This window comes from Leptopilina boulardi, unplaced genomic scaffold (genome assembly GCF_019393585.1).
Source record: "Leptopilina boulardi isolate dan_hultmark-lab unplaced genomic scaffold, ZJU_Lbou_2.1 LbouV2_324, whole genome shotgun sequence".
Taxonomy (NCBI): Eukaryota; Metazoa; Arthropoda; class Insecta; order Hymenoptera; family Figitidae; genus Leptopilina; species Leptopilina boulardi.
The window spans coordinates 83,667-108,285 of NW_026137890.1; the positions used below are offsets into that span (position 1 = coordinate 83,667).

Consider the following 24,619-nt stretch of genomic DNA (forward strand, 5'->3'; position numbering starts at 1 on the left):
ATGGCGATTCAAATAGGTGAAAAACAAATTTAAATACTTTTTAGTGGTAATCGCGTGATCAGAAACAGAAAGCAGGAGCGTCTGCTTTGAGTGTACCGTTACTTTGCAAGCAGTTTTATTGGCTTATAATTACTAAATTTTGAAAAAAAATATTAATTATAAAATTACAACTTACAATACTTTACCATAAAAACAAAATGTATTAATATTTATAATAATATGTAGAATGTATTTTGCTAAAAGCACTGGTAGTTTATTGTACGGCCCTGAGTGTTTATAGTATTCCACGTCAAGGACATTTTTCCGTAGAGCGGACTAAGACTAATGCCGTACGCTCTTGAGAGTTTCCAGTGTAATTATAGAGTTGATTCTTATCAAAATTACAATATATAATGTAATAAATAATTATTTATTAAAGATAAAGTTTGGCCTATGAATTTTCATCTAATATTTAATGGACTTTTTTCAAATTTTACATTAATCATTATAATCTGATCAAAAAATAGGTTTATATTTTTATAGAAATGTAAAGTACATCAATTTCAATTATTATTAGTACTAATTAATTAAAAATAATTAATATTAACTTTTGAACTACGCTAAAATCATGCTATTAAAATTTTTTCATTACCGTATGCGGTCGGTAAGGTAGTTTCTTTCAACTTTTCAGGCAATATTAAAATTCAACAAAATATTAATTATTTTTAACTAAGTTAGTACTACTAATAATTGCAATTGATGTGCTTTGTATTTCTTTCTAAATATAAACCTATTTATTGATCAGATTATATTGATCTCTAAAATTCTTTAGCATTTAATTATCACTCTATAAAAACGGCACTGAACGTGAAAATAATAAACATTGATTTTAAATCACTATTTTCTCGAATTATGAACACTTTTTATAAAATCGGAAAACGTAGCAAGATTTCTTATCTTATAAATTTTCAAAACCTGAAAGAGTTTTCAACTCCATGCAAAAACGCGATCGTAAAATTGCAAAATAGGAAAGTAATAAAATTAAATTATTGTTACGCCATTATAATCAACATAATCTGAACAATACTGCCGTACGAAGTAAAAACTTGGTTAATTCATATTTTGGCGAAAAATGAGTTTTTGGTATCAATGGATTCGTAATAAAAAAACGCATTTGTTGGTGTTATTAAAAAACTTTTATTTAGTTATTTATTGCAAAAAGATAGTTATAAAAAATTGACGAAAACCTAGAAAATGAAGAAATATTACATAAAAAGTATGCTAACTCGAGTTCAGGAGTCCGAAAATCGTAGCTCAAGCATGAGATAAGAAATAAAAACTGAGTCAACTCGAGTTGAGTATTTTCTCTGTCAAAAACGTAGTCGAATTTCATGCATAGTTTCGAAGCGAAAACCTTAACTCGAGTTAAGTGAGTTTTTATTTCGAAAAATGGCATGAGGTAAACCCTGTGTTTCGAAAGCAAACTCCTCAACTCAACATCGTTTAACTTCGGAATCTCGCGCGCTTAAGTTTCCCACACAGCACCCAAAATTCCCTGAAACTTGACAGAACCTCACACGGCGAGGTTAGGAAACTTCAGTGGCAAGGTTCATACAAGTTTGTGTCGATGTTTAAATGTCCACACGAAAAGAATATTTACACGAAACTTTGAGGCAATATTACACTATAAATATTTACGTGCAATGTTGTGTCAATATTGACTAAGTTTTGCTTGTGTAAAAAAAACTTAACTCAATTATTAAATATAATTTGTTTAAATAATCAATTTTTGACAACGGAATTAGAAAGAACTCTATTTATTTACCTAGAAAATGAAGTTAGATTAAAGAATTATTTATATTACATTAGGTTTTTTAAGTCAAACAGTCTTTCTTCATTTTCTCGGTTTCACGAAAATATGAGTTAAGTAAGTTTTTATTTCGTAGTGAACAATAAATAGGTTTATATTTAGAAAGAAATACAAAGCACATCAATTGCAATTATTATTAGTACTAACTTAGTTAAAAATAATTAATATTTTGTTGAATTTTAATATTGCCTGAAAAAGTTGAAAGAAACTACCTTACCGACCGCATACGGTAATGAAAAAATTATAATAGTATGATTTTAGCGTAGTTCAAAAGTTAATATTAATTATTTTTAATTAATTAGTACTAATAATAATTGAAATTGATGTACTTTTTATTTCTTTACACGGAGAGAACTCTCTTACGAATATTGCACGACGGGCTGTTACTATTTTTCCAACAGAATATGTTTTGGAAATATCGCTTGAGACTGGAGTTATTTTTTCACGAATTTATGAGTTTATAGCAAAACGGTACTGTGTGAAATATTAGTATAAGTCCACATACTAATTCTACAACAAGTGTATGCAACAAACGCTCCAGAAACATGACGAAAATGTACAACGCCTTTCTTTGCTGCATTTGCTCGAAATCCATGAAAAATCAGCATGGATTTCTTGCAAATCGAGCTGAAACGTAACGCGCAGGCGTCGTGAATTTCGTCAATGAAAGAAATCGAAACGCATAGGAATAGAAATTCGTCGCGCACGCGCGTTACGTTTTTCCTCGGTTTGCAAGAAATCCATGCTGATTTTTCATGGATTTCGAGCAAATGCAGCACACAGAGGTGTGGCGCGTTTGTAGCAACAGTTGAGTGGAGAATTTGTACGTGACTTTTACTATTCGCGCACTGAAACTAGTGTTGCACTTAGGGGCCATTCATTAATTACGTAAGGCTCTTAGGGGGAGGGGGGGGTCCAGCAATTCTTACGTTCAATAGAAAAAATGGCGCTAATGCATGTAAAAAATCTTACGTGGGGGGAGGGGGGGGTCAAAATAGCCAAAATCATCCTTACGTAATTAATGAACGACCCCTTAACGCATGAATCTGACCTAAATTAGCAAGGCGCTTCTGTTACGAAAAGCGAATGGCACCTACTTGTGCGTTATTAGTAACAGAGTTCTCTCCGTGTAAAAATATAAATCTATTTTTTGATCAGATTATAATGATTAATGTAAAATTTGAAAAAAGTCCACTAAATACTAGATGAAAATTCATAGGCCAAACTTTATCTTTAATAAATAATTATTTATTACATTATATATTGTAATTTTGATAAGAATCAACTCTATAATTATCCATTTATCCCTCAAAATGCATTTTTCGTTCATATTTAGTCGATTTATTAAGTCTTTCTTGAAGAAACCAAAAGATAACCGAAACTTAACTCAACTGGGTTAACTTTAGGTGAATCAAAATCGCCAGGCTGTGTTAAATAATTTTTGAATAAATAATATTTCAAATTTTTTATTTTTCTACTTCAAAATTGTGTACTTATCAATAGAGAATTGAAATCTGTTGATATAGTTACCGACTGTTCTGATCGTTGTTTGACTTTTCTTATATTACTGTTAAAATTAATTTTTAAAAATATTTTTTAATTTTTAACAATTAAAAATTGTTCGAACTTTCAAAAACTATAATAAATAAAGTTTATTTGTTTTAAGACATATAAGTCTATACAAAGAGGTTGCGATACATTTAAATATTTATATTAAATTTGTTTATCTACTAGTGACTTAACAAACAGATAAATTTTTTTCACGGTTTCACATTTTTCACGGTTACTTAATATTTCAAACAGTGCATTTTTTCTCGCAATTTCATCTTCGATTTTACCAAAACAACATTCTCTTTCACTTTCGTGAGATCTGCATTCAATTAACATGTGATACATTCTATTAAGAATGGGAGAGCCACAGTTAAAACAAAAGCCGGTTGATTTCATTTTTAATATTTTCCTATTAATTATGATTCGACTTCGATAGTTATTTAAAGTTCTTATTTGCGCAAGCAAACTGAAATATTTTAAAGGAATTTTCAGATAAAGATATTTTTGGAGTCCCTCGTATCTAGGCAGATAGGGTAATACCTGTAATTACCGTGACTCTTCCAAACGCCTTATATGTTCCTCGCGTAACAATTTTTCATAGTCCGAGATCCAAGTATTTTTATGACTCTGTATTGATTCAAGAGTAAGATTATCAAGTTCCGTTTTCCTATCTATCAAACTAAAAATTTTTTCTACTTGCATATACCAATTGAACTTCAACAATCTTATATCAACATTTTCTGATATTCTTTTCAGTTTAAAAAAGCATATCTTTGGATATCGGAAGTCTTCCATTTTAAAAATCTTTTCAATATAATTCAAAACCAACTTAAAACAACTTACTGATAATTTACTTGAGCCTGTATCTAATCTAACGGCATAGCTAGGAGTGACACTTGCTTAATTGAAATTTTTTTGTAAAATAAAGATTGAATTATTTCAATTTCATCGAAGTATTTCAAACCCCATACTAATAGTGCGTAACTTAATATACTAAGGACTAAGCTATTTAACAGTTTTTAATCGGCAGCCAGGAATCCATTCTCATTCTATTAAGGATAGCAGAGTCTGCAGCACTCAGAACAACAGTCGAATTAGAAAATGGAACACCCAGATATGTATAACTCGGAACATTCTCAATGCTACCATCATCACCATATGCGAATGAACCATATTTTTTATCGTGAGCGTGTCCTCCTTTTCTGCAAATCACAATTTTAATTTTGTTTGCATTAATTTCGAGGTCGTTCAAACTGCAATATTTATATAAAGCTTTCAAGATTTTTTTCATACCAGAGGCAGAATCTGACAAAAGAGCGGAATCATCTGCATAGGCGAGTATCAGAATATCAGTTAAATGGTTCACCAACACTCCCCTATTGCCCTCCTTTTCCAAGAATTCCTTAAAATCTGCAATAAAAAGACAGAACAGGATTGGGCTAAACACCTCCCTTTATCTCTACAGGTTCCGAGACCCCTTCCCTTCCCATAACCGACATTGTGGCTATTGTATATAAATTTTTTAGTACTCCAATAATTTTTTTCCCTATTCCCAATTTATAATTTTTTTCCCACATTAGATCAGGGGAGACCGAAGGAAAGGCACTACGGAAGTCCACAAAGAGAACAAAAAGCTTGCCTCTATTTAAACTCAATCGAATTTGTATTATTGCATTCAAGGTAAATATATGATCGGTGCAGCTCCGATTTTTCCTAAATCCTGCCTGCCATTCACCTAAGAGACTCCTTTCCTTCACCCAGCTACTCAATCTTCCCATGATCACCCGTGTAAAAGTTTTTGTTACAGAATTAACCAATGCAATTGGTCTAAAATTAGCCGGATTATTTTTATCCTCTTTTTTATAAATCATTCTCAGTAATATTTTAGACCAAGAGGAGGGAACTTCTTCCTTATCCATGAGTCTATTAAATAAATAAGTTAAATACTTTCTAAAATTTCCTGGAAGGTTTTTCAAAAATTCAAAAGATATATTGTCAGATCCTGGGGTTTTATTATTTTTACATTTATTAAGACTTTTTATTACTTCTTCTATGGTTATTTGTAATTCTAGAAAAGGGTTACTATCTGTCAATGACAAAACGCTACGTTCATGGGACAGAGAGACTGCTTCAAGTTTTGTTTGCATTGTATTGAAAAAAAACGTACCATTTATCTAAGCCTATATAATCCTGCGCTTTAGGGCGAATCCTATATCTATTTACAATCTTCCAGAATGCTGAAGAATTCCTGACTAACGACAATTGACTTAACAGATTATCATGAAATTTTTCTTTTTTAAATTTTTGCATCTTTTTATATTCTTTTTTCTTTTCATAGTATGATTTCCATAAATTTTTATCTTCAAACCCCGAGTCTTTACACACCTTCAATGACATTTTTATCACTCTTTTAAAATCAACGCATTCTTCGTCAAACCATGGCTTCGAAGTACCACATATATATTTTTTATTAGATTTTATCATTCCTAACTTTTTCGCATCATCTGAAATTGCGGTATTCAGCTCACTTTCCAGTTCACTAATAGAACTATTACTATTTTCCTCAAATATGTGAAGCTTCATTAATTCAAAATAATCATTTATAAAATTATAATTCCATTTTAATTCCGAAGTAAACATCTCAGATTCAATAAAATCCCCACTCAAAGAAATCACGACTGGAAAGTGATCAGAAGCTGTTACAATATAATTGACCTGTAAATCCACAACATCATTAATACCAATAATATTCGACCAAAATAAATCAATTGTTGATTTTCCGTTTTTATTGACAAAAGTATAATTTGCCGGACTATCACTCGCTGTTCTACCATTCATTATGTAACGATAGAGTATCGTAGTATAGTCGCCCGGCGAAAAGAGAGAAAGTAGACAGCGTAAGTAGTAGTGTCACTCTCTTCCCCCACCACTCGCTGTCACCTAGCTGCTAGTGATATACCTTTCGCCTCGCACCTTTTTCGTCAGTCTTCTTCCGACTCGCCTAGAGGTGCTTCTCTGACGATTGGGAGCGACTCACTCCTGGCTACCTGGTGCTCAGTAGAAATGCGTCTCTCTGAACACCAGAGCCTTCCTCACTTCCTAGAAGGAGCTGTACTTGTTCCTGTAGGTGCTTCTGCGGAACAGTAACACCCTTCGCCCTCCTTCTACCTGGTGAACCTGACTTCCTATGGGTTCTTCCGTGGAAGACTGGTGAACCATGTTACCCACTCACTTCCAACAGGACCATCCTTGTCAAGTAGAGGCGCCCCTCTCTTGACAAAGATGATGCACTAGGCCGATTCCCCATCTCGAGGCGCTTCTCGGGTGGAGGAGACACCTAGTGAATATTACGTCGCACTAGCTTCGCGTCGGGCATGAATATTGGAACCGAATCCAATATCTAGCTTCTTCCCGATTACGAATAATAATCGACCTAGCGTGCACGACCCTAGTATCCGTCCGTACCGTCGTCTAGGGGTAAATTCTAGAAAGTACCCCACGCGAAAGTAATATGCGTCGTCCTGACCAACATCTTCGCGAACGTGGGAAATATGTTTAAATCGGAGCTCAGCGAACGCTCCTCTAGAATAGCTAGTTCTTTTATAGTAATGTTTTCTAGAGTTTAGTATTTTATTTGCATTGTATAGATTCTTTTGTTCTTTATTATTTTATGTAATACTTCATTTTTTGTATATTTTATTATTCTTTTATTTTAACAATATATTCTCTTTCGAAGGTTTAAATAAAGACTCGTCAATGACTACACCTCTCCTCTACATCATAGTAAGAAATAGTTCCGAAATTAATCAAAACATAGATGGCGCTTCACGCCATCTACCGAGATTTAAAGTAACTAGTCAAAATAGGTACCCGGACTCCATCCGGCGAGCAAATCCTTTGGCAATAAAAAGTCAGATCATTACAATTAAAAAATAACCATTGTTTTCCATAAAAGTCACTAATTTCAGTCCATTACTATCACATTTTACATCTAAACTATACATTCTGGCTGTGAAATTCTCATTATTTAAAATTAATTCATTCGTAAATTGATTAAGATTGCCTACTCTAGAATTAAAATCACCACCAATATATATTGGCAGGTGTGGGAAACTCAATGTTATTATATTTATTTGTTCATTTAATATTTCTAAAAAATTAATAAAATCAGTACTTGGACTCGCATAAATTAATCCTATTATAAATTCATAATCCTTCTGGTGAAACTTAACAAATATACAATTTTCGGATAAAAACAAACATTGTGAATTGTACTTATTCCTGTAGTACACGATGAGTAATCCTCCTTTCGCTCTTTCCTTCTTTGCCCGACTAAAGGCGCTTGTATACCTCACCCATCCCGAGTATACTTGCGTCTTGTATCATTGGAGTAAAAGAGACGGAAATATCTTTTTGTCTCTTTTACTCCAATGGTACACGACAGAAGTATACTCGGGATCGGTGAGGTATACAAGCGCCTTGAAGATGACATCATACTCAGGAAGGTAGTTCGAAATAAATGTTGTAGGATTATCCGTAAGCCACGTCTCACTTACACACGCAATATCATTTTCATTTACTATTGGTAGTAAGTCAATTAAATTCTGTAAACCGTGAATATTCCAGAACAAAAGTCTTCTCTCGTTTGATTTTAGCTATGCCTCATCTTTATTTTTTATAATTTCTTTCGGTATTTGTTTGTTCACAAATTTGTTAATTGAACCCTGATTCTCCATTCCTCTGAATTTCTGTAGCTTTTTCTCAAAGGATGTTTTGGTTCCAGGAGGTCTACAACTTTTCTTGCCTGTTGCAGACATAACAGATGTAACAGATTTTCAAAAACTATAATAAGAAATAGAAAATTGGTTGAAAAATCTTTACATGATGTTTAATTTTTATTTTACTTTACCTTTTTTCCAATATTTATTTCTACCACTACATTTTGTTCCACTAATAAGAATTAATTTTTTTGAAATGAGGGGCTGATAGTAAAAATGGTTTAAAATAACATTGGGAGCAAAAGTGGGATAAGTGACTTGGGAGCAAAAACGGGTTAAAATGATTCGTTTAATTTATTGATAAATTCATTATATTATCGATTAAAAAATATTAACAATAGGAAAAAATGCATATTTTATTATAATTAATATTTTTTAATCGATAATATAATGAATTTATCAATAAATTACACGAATCATTTTAACCCGTTTTTGCTCCCAAGTCACTTATCCCACTTTTGCTCCCAATGTTATTTTAAACCATTTTTACTATCAGCCCCTCAAATTTGTTATAGTTTTTGTTTTCAAGTGAAGTAAACTTCAATATGTTTAGTGTTAAAATCTTTCAATATCTTGTAGGGTGTTGTGGGGTGATGAGCAACAATTTTTTCATTGATCGGAAAACACCTTTAAAAATCAATTTTTTTTTAATATGATTCTATTGTTTAGAGGAAGTGAAATGCTATAAATCTGAATTGTTAGATTTTAAGAATTTTAATTTGTCTTCAAGTTTTTTCGAATTTCCAAAATTGTCCGTTTTGTTATGTTCAAAATTTTTTGGGGTGATGTGCAACACAGGTAAAATTTAAGTTAAAAATGTAAAAATATCAACATAATTCGATTGAAATGTTAAATTTGACATCTGAAGTTACAATTAATCGAAATTGGGTGAAAAAATTTAATATTGTGTAATCGAACCCTGAAATACGGTCTTTCAACATTGTGACAGAGACATGGCGATTTGTCCGGAATGTTCAATGACTGTTACAAGGTCTACTGACACTGTGGCCTGTGGAAAGTGTTCATTGTTGGTGCATTTGGCATGTATCAATTTTAACTTAAAAAGGTCTGATTTTGATAAAATAAAGAAAGGTTCATCTGGTTATTTGTGTTCTAAATGCAGAAAGGAATCGGCGAAAGACATCTCTTGTCAAAATAAGGAAACCTCTGGTAACAACTGCCCAACTGATAATACCCTAACACAATCATCTGATTCTCAAATGTTAACAATACCGCTTGTAATCGCTGATGCTATAAGGGCTGCGGTTGAGCAGGGGCGTGAGTCTGCTATTTCCAATATGAAATCACAATTATCTGAATTTTTCAATGAATTTATGGAAAAACAAAATGAAGTAAATGATCAACTTCTCAAAACTGTAGATTTTTTGAAGGATGATGTCATGACAAATACTAATAGAATCAAAACATTGGAAGATTTTGCGTCTGAAAATTGTAATACAATAAAAGAATTACAAAATTTGACATCTGAACAAACCGAATCATTGAAGACTGCGAAGAAGGAAAACAAGGAGTTAGAGAGTAAAATTAAATTGCTTGAACGGAATTTGAATACTCAGGAACAATCAGCGCTCTCTACGTCACTTGAAATTCACGGTTTACCCCAAAAACCAAATGAAGATTTGACTTCAATGATTATAAATATTGCTCAAGCTCTCGATGTATCAATTAAAACCGAGGATATCTCAAATATCTATAGAATTAATAAAAATAATACTACCAATAATTCTAATTGGCCGCCAATAATTGCTGCTAAACTGGTTAAGCAAAACCATAGGGATCGTTTGCTTACTCAACGCAAACTTAAACAGGAATTTACAACAATCAATTTTGGATGGCCTGCTGCGGAAAAATTTTCAATTTTTCTTCGTGAGCCTTTAACACCGCTAAATAAAAGGATTTATGCTGCTGCTCGCGATTTGCGACAGGAGGGAAAAATTAAATACCTTTGGATTTCGGGAGGAAAAATTTTTTGTCGACGAGAGGACGGAGCTCTCAGACTACAACTTACCAGTATTCAAGATGTGGAACGGATTACATAAAATGGCTGAGATAAATATCCTTTTACTTTTTGTTATTCATCTTCAATTTTGGTTCGTAGTTTTTTTATCATTAAAATTTTAATTTATCAAATATTATGAACGAAGTGTAAAACACTTTTTGGGTTTATTTTTATTGCTATTTTTTTCGAATAAATATATTACTTTTATATACTTTGTAACTATTAAACAATTAATTCATGTGTTTAAATTTATTAAAGATTTGAAAGATAAAAGATTAATTCATTATCACAATGTTAATTCTACTATGTTTATTTATATATGTAATCTTAAAGTCTTTTATTGTGCGAAAATTATCGTTAAATATTTCTCAGATGCTCTAAATGTGGTTGTTTTTTTTTATTTAAATTTAAATGGTACCTATAAGCATTTGCCATGTTAATGCTCAGTCATTACAGGCACATTATATTGAGTTTAAAGACTATTTTATGAATGAGTATTATGATATTATTGCTGTCTCCGAGACATGGCTATCACCATTAGTCAATTCTAACTTGATTAAACTTGATAATTACAAAATTTTTCGAAAAGATAGAGAAATGCGCAGAGGAGGGGGAGTGTGTTTATATATAAATAGAAAGTTTAAATGCTCTTTTGTTACTTCTAGTATAGAGGGGCAATATCCAGCTGCTGAATTTTTATTTGTTAAATTACAATTACCAAATGAAGATGTATTGCTGTCAGTTGTGTATAAACCACCAAATGCATCTTTCGGTTCTGACTTGGAGTCTCAGATTTTTTCTCTTATACAAAATTATGATAGTATTGTAATAATGGGTGATTTTAATTGCAATTTAAATGTCTCTTCCCCCATTATAAACTATTTTACATCAATGGTTCATTCTTCTGGTCTTTTCTTTGTGCCTCATAATTCCACTCACCATATAAAAAATTCTAGTACCAGAATAGATGTGATGATTGTTAGTGATCTAGATAAGGTGATTTCTCATGATCAATTTCTAATGCCTTTTTTATCAAATCACGATTTAATAAATATAAAATTTATGGCTGAAAATACGCCAATACAAAACAATTCTCAATTATCCCTTTTTCGCAACCTTAATAGTATTCCTAAGGGAGAGTTTTTATTGCATTTATCGACGTATGATTGGGCGAGTATTTACAGTGAGCATGATATAAATGTAAAAGTTTACAAGTTAACCTCATACTTAACGGCTGCCTTTGATGCTTTTGCTCCCACTCATGCGTTGAGCAGGCGAAGAAGATTCTCGCCTTGGATGACACATGAGTTGCGTCAACTTATTAAGGAAAGGAACAAATTGCGTAGGATAGCTAAGAGAACTAAAACTGTTTCAGATCAAACCAATTTTAAGAAACTTCGCAATTTGGTCCAAACCAAGATTAGAGATGCTCATAATAAATATAATTATAACATGATAAAAAATAAATCGAAATCGGAAGACATATGGCGCATTTTAAAAAAACTTAATATCATTCCTGATAAAAAGAAAACTTCGGATCACTGCTTTCAGGCACATGACTTTTTAGATGTTTTTTCCGTTACACCACTTCGTCAATCATTATCTTATAATAATACACACATAAATTTAAATAATGATATCTTTAATGAAAATGATTTTTTCTTTAGTGATATATGTCCTAAAACCTTACTTGAAAATATACATCAAATTAAAACTAACGCAATGGGCCCTGATTGTATTTCTATAAAGATGATTAAACTTGCTCTGCCAATTATTTTTCAACCTTTTCTACATATCTGTAACTATTCTCTACAAACAGGATTTTCCCTAAAGATTGGAGAACAAGCTTCATTAAACCTGTTCCTAAAATTCCTAACCCCAAAAAACCGTCTGACTTTCGACCAATCTCAATTGCTTGTGCTATGGCTAAACCTCTTGAAAGACCAGTATGTACACAAATGACATCCTTTTTAACCGACAATAATCTTCTTGAACCACTACAATCAGGCTTTCGCTCTAAACATAGCACTTGTACAGCTCTATTAAAATTTACTAATGATGTAAAATTAGCAATGGATATGAAATATATTACCATAGTAGTCTTTTTTGATTTTTCCAAAGCATTTCCGTCAGTAGACCATAGCATTTTAATTAAAAAATTACGACTTTTTAAATTATCAAAATCTGTTTGTAAGTGGTTTAAGTCTTACATAGAATACAGGTATCAGAGAGTAATCGATAATAATGGAGATTACTCTGAATGGGATAGATTTAAATGTGGTGTCCCTCAGGGTTCATCACTCTCCTCTATTCTCTTTAATTTGTTTATAACTGATCTGGGTGAAAATCTTAAATTTAGTAAATATCATAAGTATGCTGATGATTTTAAGTTCTATTTGTCAGGCCCATTGTCATCGTTATGTGAATTGCTTAGAAAGATACAGCTGGACATTGATTATGTGGTTGCATGGGGTAAAGATAATGGCCTTGCACTTAATTTGGATAAAACTCAGGCAATGGTGTTTGCGGCTGGTAGCAATCCATCTTTGGATACTTTATTAACTTTGCCTCCTCTGACAGTTGATGGAACGCCTATAGCTTATAAAATGGAGGTAAAGGATCTTGGAATGATCCTAGATAGAGGTTTGTCTTGGAGACAGCATGTATACAATATATCTCGTAAAGTGTTTATGGTTCTTCTACAATTGCACAGAAATAGAGATTCTCTCCCAATATCAACTCGTATATTGTTGGTTAAATCGTTAATATTTCCATTTTTTGATTATTTCTGTCCTGTTTATGACGATATTTCAGACGAACTAAATAATAAATTAGAAAGGTCTTTAAACGCCTGTATTCGTTTTATATATGATTTACGTAAATTTGAACATATTACGAAATACCGTACTAAATCTAGATTGTTAACAGTGGCATCAAGAAGACAGTTTCTTATGGGCAATTTGTTATATTCGATTTTTAATAATAAAATTCCTTCATATTTATTTGATTTCTTTATATTTAAAAACTCTGAAGAATCGCACAATATCAGACTGCGGGAACGTAAAAATCTACTAATGATACCTGTACATAGAACTAGTAAAGTACAGAGGTCATTTATTGTTAGAGGCGCTCGATTATGGAATAAATTACCTAATGAAATACGAAACACATCTAAACAGTATATTTTTAAAAGAGCTTTTTTCGATTTTCTGATTGAAAAGAATGATAGCATATTTGATATTACTTATTGGTAATTTTCTTTTGTCAAGGTCATAGATGATTTTTTTTTGTTATTGTTTTTATCAAATTGTTATAGTTGTTGCAAAGTATGTTGTATTTGCAATGATTTAAGATATTTCTTTTCTTTATTAATCCATATTGTTGCATCGCTTTGATAATTATATTATTAACTTTTTATATTGTTATTATACTTCGATAATTATATCTTTAATTTTTATTATACTTTAAAATTATATCCACTCAAATTGTTAAATATGTATTGTTCCTTAGAGGGCTTATTAGCCCTAGGGACGTCCTTTTCTTTTCAATAAATAAATAAATAAAATCTTTTCAGAATATCAAAGACACTTAAGAAACAAACTATACAAATATATTTACCTATAAAATGATTAAAAACAATGCGTAAAATACCCACAAATCTGAAGCGCAAAAAAAACTTTCAACATGAGAAATGTAACTCGCTTGTGGTTTAGTATAGTTTAGTATAGTATTAGTATTTTTTTTACTGTAAAAAATTATTCACACACCTCCTTGGCTACTTGCCTGCTTGCAGGAGTTGTCATGGCAACGTGCAGGAGTAAGAGAGAGAAAAATTCAAATTTGAATTTACTATCAGAATATTGCATGACGAGCTGCTTCAAAAAAAAAATTAAATAATTTTTTTTGGAGATTGTTTATAAAAAATTGATTTTTTTCAAAATTATGCAAAATTTTCAAAAAAAAATTATTTAAATTTTTTCTTCGTCATTTATAGCGTATTTGTGTATTTTAACGATAAAAATTTTATTTTTTGATTTCGGTTGAGATTTGAGACCAGTAGATTGCACGGCACAATACCAAGAATCTAACTTTAAACGCCTGTCACGCCGACATTCAAGAACATTCAAGAAACTTTATCACTTTTTTGTAAAAAAATCTTGAAAAACGAGTTTCCCCCTTAATAAAAAACCATTATTTTTACAATGAGATAAAAAGAGAAATATTTGGAGACTTGCATGACTGACCTTACTAAGATATCGAAATCCATGATCTATTGCTACTTGCTTGGCTACTTCTGGTCCTCCTTTAATAAATACAGCCCATTGATTTGTGTATGCCGTGACAGGAATATTTTTGGTTGTAAGAAAGAAGGCAAAGATAAAAAACCACTTGGAGCACATCCTCACTGTCACTTTTCACTTACTAAAGCATCTGATGTACTTCCAATTTATTATTTTTGAATAAATATTTACAGAAAGATAACAAATTTTTTTAACTTTTTTTGATTAATGTCCTTAGATCAAGTGTACGTGAAAAACACCAACGCACACACATATTCACATATAAATATATGGATACACACATACTCAGTCTGTTTTTATAAACGTTAAATATTTGATACACTTATGGTAGTTTTCTCTGTATTGGTGTAAATTAACCAATTGTTGAAAAATCAAACAAATTAAATTAATAAAAACAGAAGCACGAAACAATAGTAAACATACGCGTAATTGTATCGTCTTTAAAAATCACAATATAAAAAGGGAACAGAAAATAAGGAAAGGCAACCAAATAAGCGTAGTTATCAGTACCCCGTGACCCCGTTTGTTCAGTTTCCAAGATGCCTTGTTAAGTTTTTTGTTTTTGGACTATTATTATTATTAACCTTATTTAAACATTTTCAAATAATCTTAAATATGATGTTAAGATTTTTAAGTAGATATGCCCTCATGTTAATACTTCATAAAAATTTTAATCTCTTCATTATTTTGCTTGACTCCTTGTGGCCTGTGCAATCTCTCAAAGTCAAATTTATTTTGTTCCACTTCATTATTCTGTTGTTCACAGTGAAACGTGAAAAAGATGTCGTTTATGTATAATTGTTTATTTTTGAAGACTATCTAACTTAATTGAAAGAAAACTATCAATTTCTTCAAGTACAAACTTTTGACTGAAGAATTCAGGATATCATATTTTTCGAAGTCTCAATTTCTTTTTTTTAATTTAATTCATTTTTGCTGCCACTGATTATCTGAAAACAAAGAGAAAAATGGAATATAATTCGACATTCATAAAGAGTAAATGAAAATGTATTAATTACCTAATCAATTCTATACTACTAATAATTAACAAGAATTATATATATTAAAAAATAATATGATCCTCGAGTGATGTTAATAAAATAATTCTCAAATACATTTAGAATGGTGATACAAATCGAATAAGATTGATGCATGACTGCTGCAATCTTGCCAACGTTTATCATATTAAATTCACGAAATATAAAAATCAAATTTTAGACGACTCACAGTGGCGAAAAGAGTATTTTATCGTTTCAAATCACTCCACAGGTAACAATTTTTTACCAAAACGACTTCTTTTTTTCTACAACGTCGTGATTATATTCTCTATCGATCTCTACAGCCCGATTTTTGAATTTTAGTTTTCCAATTTTTTTAATGACAATTAGTAATAAAAAAATCATAAAAACGTAAAAAAAATATTTTTTTCTGATTCATTAATTTCAATTTCATTTATTAACGGGACATGCCCTTTCGTACAAAAGTACTCCTAAATTCTAAAAGTTACGTAAGTAACAATACAAAATATAAAATATTAACTAAATCTAGGTAGGCGCTATAATGGTTAAAGTTCAGTATAAGTTTATACAGTAAAGAATAACATAAATCTAATTACATTATTATCAAAGGAGAAGATTAATTTTTGATAAATTGAATCTGCTTTACCATTATATCAATTAATTTCAAAAATAATTGTTATTGTTCAATAATACTGATTTTCTATAAATCACAATGTCTACATTTAGTTCTGTATGTATTTCCTTAAATCATTTTCATAGATAGAAATAAAGTAAGCTAATTTCAAGGAAGGGACACAACCTTGGGCACCAAGTGGGGAAGTCACTACAGATTCTCCTTACACGCATCTATTTGGACTGTAAGAGTGGATGTGCGATTTCTAGGGGGGATTTTAATTATGGTAGGGATTCCACGCCGGTAGACCATTGACACATTCATTTCTCCGTCTAATCGACGGGTCTCTAGTTCCTCCCTCACTCTCTTAATCTCCTCCCTCTGCATAACCGTCCTATCATTCGACATCCAAAGATTTTCCAACTCCCTTGAACGTGTTGAGTCTCTTTTGACACTTACAAATTTTTTTAGAATTACTTGTGCCTTCTCTTCCGTCTCACATACAATCTTAACAGGGCGAGGCTTACGAGAAAGCTGCGCATTAGAACCAATTCTAAATGTGCGTATATTTTCAAGATCATCTGTTTGAATGAATTTTTTTAATTTAGTCGTAACCACAGATTTCAAAGAACAACTATTATTTGACGAAGTGTCATATTCTGGAAGATTAAATAAAACAAGATTGTTCTTTCTTTCATTTCGATCAACAAGTTCATTTATACAGACATTAGTTACTGAATTAGAATCAATATTTGTAGAACCATTTGCCTCAGATTTATCAAGTCTCTCTTCGACAACATTAAGACGCTCCGTCAAATCAACAACTCTGCTTTCCATATTAGTCAGCCTACACAGTGTGTCATCAAGTTTTTTGTTGATATCTGACATGTTTTCAGTCATATTGGTAAAATTATCAGAAACTGTTGTTGATAAAACCTTAATATCTCTCAAAATACTATCCAAGTTAACAGAGGTTTGTGATGATTGAGATTGAGAATTATTTGAAGGAGACAATGACCTAGGTTTACAACATTTGGTGAACGACCCATCAGGCAAAGTAGACAGCTGTAATGCACAGCTGGGATGATAAGGAAGATTACACTTCCTACACAAAGTAGGAATAGCACGTGTAATATCTTTACCACATTTTGCACAATTTTCAACACTAGAGGCCATTTTTGCACACAAATAATCATTCAAATAAAAATAAAAAGTAAATTGAGCGAAAGCAGTTCCAATTTAAGTTACATAAACAAAAAACTTCACACAAGTATATCAGTCCAATGTTAGGTTAGAAAAAATTCAAATCAGAGAGACAAGTTAAGGCAAATGGTGCAGATAATAAAAAACTTTCACTAAAAACCAGCACAAAATAATGTTTATAACTATAAGGTTGTAAAAGAACAGACCAAACTTAAACCGTTTTATTTAAACAAAATCAACCGAGACACATGTGAACACGTGTTTAGTAGCTGCCACCTAGCGGCAATAAATTAATTAAGAAAATAAATCAAAAAACTTATTAAAATAATATTTGGGTTTTTTTAATGTGTGAAAAAAAATTTAGCAATTTATTGATTTGTTAATCATTTGAAACAATTTATTGTTGTTATTTTTTTCCTAAACTACGTTTCAGGATAGAAATTTCTATTTTTTTTACATGCAACTTTTCATGAGTAAAACGAAGTTTCCCTAAGTTTCCTTGTCGAAAACTAAAATTTAGTAAGTTTCTGATAGGGAAAAATGCAGAATTCTGGTTAGGTCCTGACGTTTTTGGTGACGCTTGTTTTTCTCAAAAATTAGTTTTAATGCAGTGTTGCCAAGTTAGTGGTTTTCCCACTAAATTTAGTAAGATTTTGGTCCTTCAGTAACATTTTTAGAGAGAGAAATATTTTAGTAGGAAATTTAGTATCTTTTTTTTTCTTTCGTGGTTTTTTTAGTGTTTTTACCTAAATGTCATTTTTTCTACATAAATTGTATCTGAAGTATTAAAAGTGTGGTCACTAAGTTTAAACTATTCAAGTGAATTTGATTGGTTATACTGATGGAGATTCAGCAAATGTTCAGACTGGGCCAATCAAAATTAGTCACACAGTTCTATAAGAAAGGATGCTCTTCTACGTGCCAAGTCCTGCACTGCTGTTTAGTACAGTTTATTTGTGAAGCTTATTTTATTAATGCAATGTCTATTCCATGTTCTTAAGTTCATAAATTTTATAAATAAATTTTAACTGGAATTAATATTTAAATAAATGAAATTCCAAAAAAATGTCTATCATTATTGTTATATATTTATTACATTGAACTATATTAAACGATTCTCTAAGTTTAAATAACTTTTGCATAATTAGTGTCAAAAATTTTAAATTTTGCGTTGAGTTAAAGATTTTTACGTTTTCTATTTATTTATTTTTATTTTTCTAGTGAAAATTAGGGAAAAAAAAATTACTTTTAGTAGAAAATATCTAGCGATCTAGGGGAAAAGCGACATAGACATCTGACAACACTGTTTAATAGTTAATAGTGAGAAGAATAACAAGAACCCTACGATTACCCTTTGAGAACTTTCAATTTAACTTTCAATTTAACCACCCCGGTGACACTTGTACCATTTTTGTGGTATTCTGGTATTTAAATATTACTTTATTAGGTTGAAAAGAAGTTCAGAAGGGAATCCACACAGATATACGTGTTCAAGGTGATAATTAATAATTCTAAGGCACTTATTATATATTAACTAATTTATTAAATTCAACGCAGGATAATGCGTGTATTTCAAATAGTGGTTCCAGACCGACTGTACAAATCAAGCGATGCGGTTAAAAGCGCGCGCATCTTCCTTCTCACTCGTTGTGAGAGAGAAGTATTTGTAGTCTTATCTCCTTCTACGCAAGAGAGAGAAACATTAAGGAACCTGCTATATCATGCTACGATTTCCACAGTACTCCCCCCTAAGTGTAACGATCAATTTCAAAATTTGGAGGAATACGAATTCAAAAATTTAATTTTACAATTTAATAATTACAGAAAAAAAATTTTTAAATTTAACATTTTAAAGAGAAAAAAACAAATAACAAAGTAAAAATTTAAAGTTTGAACTGTGAGATCGTAGATGATTTTTAAATAGAAAAAATATTGTGAAAGTGTAAATAGTACAAACAATAAAAGGCTTAAAATTATAACGTCGATCGACTAACTTCTACCATGGTAAGTCATAAATACATTTTAAATAATTAACAACATCTAACTTCGCCAAAATAAATTAATACAAATGTATAAAATTCTAAAATGAAAAGAGATATCGCTTAATTTCTAATAAAAAAAATATATCGCAGTCATATCAGTCTTTGTTTCTTTTTTATATAAACTTAAATTTGATAAAAAAAATCTTGAATATTTTACGTTTTAAAAGAGACCTTTTTTTTATTTACATAAGTGCATAGCACTGGTCTCACGTTATCAATATTTTGCGAAGTCTTTGGTGCAGAGTTTTTCTGCTCAGTCGAAGAACGATCCGCATGTGCATTGCTCGATTGTTCGTTTGCAATAATATTCTCACCGCATGCAAAAAACGCGGGTTTTAAATTTTCGACCGAAATTTGTTTCCTATTTCCATTTATTTCTACTTCAAAAACTCTGTCTGAGGTTCGTTTAATTATTTTGTGAGGCCCAGAGTATGGGCATTCTAATGATTTTTTAATCATGCCAACTTTTACAAAAACATGGGAACATGAATACAAGTCTTTAAAGAAAAATATCCTCCTCTTATGCCTATGCACCACCGGCACCGGTTTCACCATTTTCATGTGCTCCCTGAATTCTTCCAGGAAAATTTGTCTGTTCGCGGAAAAATCTTCCGGAAGAACAAATTCTCCTGGTATTGTAAGAGTGGTACCGTAAAGATATTCGGCCGGCGACGCCCCCGAATCCAAAACGTTGTTGCGTAATCCCAACATTACGGTAGATAAAGAATAAATCCACTTGGTATTGCTATGACACATAATTGCTGCTTTAAGTGTGCGATGCCAGCGTTCTATTAACCCGTTAGCCGCCGGGTGATACGGGGTAGTTCTGATTCTATTACATCCTGTCATACTCAATAGCGCGGAAAAAAGTTTCGATTCAAATTGACTACCCTGATCCGTCGAAAGAGTTTCCGGTGAGCCAAAACGAGCAATCCAATTGTCAAAGAAAGCGCGACAAACCGTCGACGCTTCTATATCTTTGAGCGGAATGGCTTCCGGCCATCGCGAAAATCTATCTATGAGTGTCAGACAATATTTGTAGCCGTCGCAAACTGGTAGGGGACCTATAATGTCCATATGGACGTGTCAGAGCCGACTATCAGGTGCGACAAAGTGAGAAGGCAAAACCGTGGTGTGTCTCGAAATTTGTGCCCGTTGGCAGTGCAAACAAGATCTACACCAGTCTTTAATATCCTTATTCATGAGTGGCCACACGTATTTTTTTCGAACCAATCTATCCGTTATCTTCCCCCCAGGGTGAGCAAAATTATGTATAAGATCGAAAATTCGCTTTCGTAGTGGACGTGGGATATACGGACGAATATTGTCTTCCGAGATATCACAAATGAGTGACACGTTGTTCCAGTCAAACATTTTCAACCTCAATGATAAATTGTTGTCCTTGGCGATTTGCTTTAACTCCTCGTCTGCAATTTGAGCTTGAGAAAGCTCGGTTAAATTTATTTCCGAAGGGAAAGTTATCGCATCGGCGCGGGATAACGCGTCAGCCACCACATTATCGATACCGGGAAGATATTCGATAACTGAGGTAAATTGAGAGAGAAATGAAAGCTGTCTTTGTTGCCTGGGAGAAGCTTTTTCACTATTTTTTTGAAAGGCATAAATTAACGGTTTGTGATCCGTACATATTTTAAAATCGTGACCTTCCAAGAAGTATCGAAAGTATTTGACTGCTTCGTAAATAATAGTTAATTCGCGGTCATAAGCGCTATATTTACTTTGGGCAGAATTGAACTTTTTCGAAAAGAATGCTAGAGGCTGCCAAGTATTATCCAACCATTGCTCAAGAGATGCCCCCATCCCTAGATCCGAAGCATCTGTTACCAGACGTGTAGGTGCGCTAGGAGATGGAAAGGCGAGTAAAGTTGCATGTGCTAATGTCTCTTTTACTGCCCTGAAAGCTTTTTCGGACTCAGGAGTCCAAGCTATTTCACGCTTGTCATTCTTCCGAGTGTCGTGTAAATATGCGTTTAAGGGTTGTTGGATATGCTCCGCATGTGATATATTTCGACGATAAAAATTAGCTACCCCAGGAAGCGTCGAAGATCATGAATGGTGCGAGGTTTACCGAATTCAGTAATGGCTCGAACTTTTTCCGGGGTAGGTCGAAAACCATCCTTGTCGATTAAATGACCCAAAAATTCAATTTGGTTTTGGCCGAAAATACATTTTTTTAAATTCAATTTGAGAGAAAATTTCTTTAAGCGGGTAAAAACGATATCGAGATGTTTCTCATGTTCCTGTACGTCCGTGGATGCTATGAGAATATCATCAAGATACACGAAAATAAAATCCAAATCTCCCAAAGTCTGGAACATATACCTCTGGAATGTTTGTCCTGCGTTCCTCAAACCAAATGGCATGTACAGAAATTCAAACAATCCAAAAGGAGTTGTAACAGCAGTCTTCGGGATATCTTCTGGAAAAACAGGAATTTGATGATATGCCGCGTACAAGTCGAGTTTTGAAAATATTTTTTTACCATTTAAATTAATCGCAAAATCATGTAGGTAAGGAATTGGAAATTTGTCCGGAATTGTTACTGTGTTTAGAAGTCTGTAATCTCCGCAAACTCTCCACTGACCGTTACTTTTTAGGACCATGTGGATGGGAGAAGCGTAAGCTGCACTAGAAGCTCGACATTTCCCAGAATCCGTCAAAGCTTTAAAGTGGGCTTTTGCCACTATCAGCTTGTCGGGCGGAAGTCGACGAGGCCGTTGGGCCACTGGTTGTCCTCTCGTCACTATGTGATGAAAAACGTTAATATTGGAGGGTGCCTCTAATTGTGCTTTGTTAAAAATTTCCGGATATTTAGCGATGATTTGATAAAAAGATGACGATTTATCGATAGAACTGATATCAGTGACAATAGCTTTTTTAAAATAACAAATGGCATTACAGCCTGAATTTAAATCTATTATTTTGCGATTTTTCACATCGACCGATAACCCGAAATGTGAAAGGAAATCTGCACCGATAATAGGATAGGGTACCGAAGCTACGCAAAAAGTCCAAGATAAATTTCGACCAAGCCCTAAATCAATGGATAAATTGCGACTTCCGTATGTATTTATTTGCGAATTGTTCGCAGCATAAATTACATAATCGGAAACGTCCAATTTTTCTTGGGAATTTACTGGAATTATTGACATGTCTGAACCGGTGTCTATTAAAAAATTAAGTCCTGTCCTACGGTCTCGAATGTGTAAGCGTTTAGAAAAAGCGAGATTATCTATTGTATCGACTTGACGCGGCCATTTTAGTTTCCCGAAGACGTACCAGCTTGCCAAACGCATGGCGGAACGCACTTAAGTGCTTTGTCTCCAAACTTGGCATGATAAAAACAAAGTTGCTGATCATTATTATTATTTCTCGGGTAATTATTTTGATTATTATACTGTTTTTTAGAATGGGTATTTCTATCGAATTTATTATTATTATTATTATTAAATTTCCGATTGTTAGACGATTTACTTCTGTTTCGACTGTTATAGTTACCGGAACGCTGGCTCGGACGAAATCTGTTTGGAGCGGTAATGGCGTCGACCTTAGCTGACAATGCTTCGATCATTTTTAACAATTCGCTGTCAGGATTATCCGAAGCAACTGCAGCAACTTGAGAAGAATCGTTTGGAACAGACGCCTCCATAAAACGATCGGCCAATAGTGCCAATTTGTCGATCTCTGTAACTTCGCTCAAAGCCAAAGCTGATCGGCAATTGCTGGGTAACTGGTCTAAGAAAACCGTCTTAATTATGTCATCGCTGCATTTACCCTGCCCGAGATTCTTAATACGGTTCAATATAAGTGAAGGTTTACCTTCCCCGGATAATTCTCCTTTTAAAAGCTGCCTTAACCGAGATTCAGACGAAACAGAATAATTAGGAATAAGCCGCTCTTTGATTTGATTATAAATATCGACCGGTGAAGGGACGCTAGTGATTACGTCGCTTATTGTCATCACTGTTTCGAAATCCAACGCCGCCAGCACTGCGCCAGCCTTGGATTTTTCCGTATTCACTCCCGCATAGTCGAATAGTAATTCAATTTCCGCAAACCAAACCCCCGGTTCCCTATGATAAAAACCTGGTAATTTTAACATTTGCCGAAATCTGTTGGTATTCCTGCGAACGGCGCCAGCCGCACCTTCGTGATCGGAACCATCATCGGTTAAAAAATCATCACTACCGACGCGCGACATTATTATCCCAGAACCACGAGCCAAGACAAAAGAGAAAAAAACAAACAATCCAGTCCAGCCAGGCGATAAGAGAACAATATCAGTAATTTAAATTGAATTCAAAATCAAGAATAAAAATATCTTCATTGAACGAAAATGAGAACCAGGAAACAAAATATTTACTGAATTTTGAGGTTAATTAAAATTATATGTGGTTATTTAACGCAAACGAGCAATGCACACGCAAATTAAACTATCACATAAGACATCAAAATAAATATTAACAACACTTTTAAAATATTGCATACGTATGTAGACGCTTTTGTAAAAAAAATAAAAAGTTCCTGGCAGTTAAATTGACACAAGGTAGCACCAAAAAAAAATGTTTATTTGTTTTCCAAAAAAAAAATAAAAGAAAGAGATAAAAGAAAATTAAAAAAAAATTTTTGATGGTGCCAAGGGAGCAGCAAAAAAAATAAATTCATTTATTTTTCATAAAAAAAATAATAGATAAATAAATTTAAAAAAGAAAAAAATATATATGTATATATATATACGTGTATTACATGAAATTTAAAAATTGTTAATTTGTGTTATAGAAAATCGCTATACCGGAGAAGGTCGGGAACCACAATACTCACAAACAACTAAAATTTCCCGACAAAATAACGAATGATGCCCTTGAAGAGTTCCGGTGTCCTTGGTTCTTAGAAATATTTGTAGAAAACTTTGACTGGAAATGCTGCATGCCTGACAAGCCTTTTGGTGCCGAATGGCTTGTTCCAAGAAAGGTAACCAGAGTTGAGGCAGGATTCGAGCGTGTAAAAAATTTTATTTAATTATTTGGAGGAAAACTGTTACTGCAAAACAACAGGAAATGGAAGCGTTACGCACCTGTTGCATGGGCTCAGAGTAGTCTGCCCATGCGCCGTTTTCCAAAGCTTTATAAAAAAAATATCCCAGCTCTCACGTCAGTGCATGCAAGTACTGTACTCCGTGTCAGGAACTGTTGAACTGCCCCAGGAGGTGACAAAAGAAAATG

The 24,619-nt window shown here is 32.7% G+C and overlaps 1 protein-coding gene across 1 annotated transcript; it reads right to left on the reverse strand.

The window, feature by feature from the left end:
- Positions 1 to 22,656: 22,656 nt before the first annotated feature.
- On the reverse strand, positions 22,657 to 23,598 carry LOC127284335 (integrator complex subunit 5-like protein). The gene has a single exon (XM_051309730.1). The coding sequence runs from the start codon at positions 23,596 to 23,598 to the stop codon at positions 22,657 to 22,659; it is 942 nt and encodes a 313-aa protein (XP_051165687.1).
- Positions 23,599 to 24,619: the final 1,021 nt, after the last annotated feature.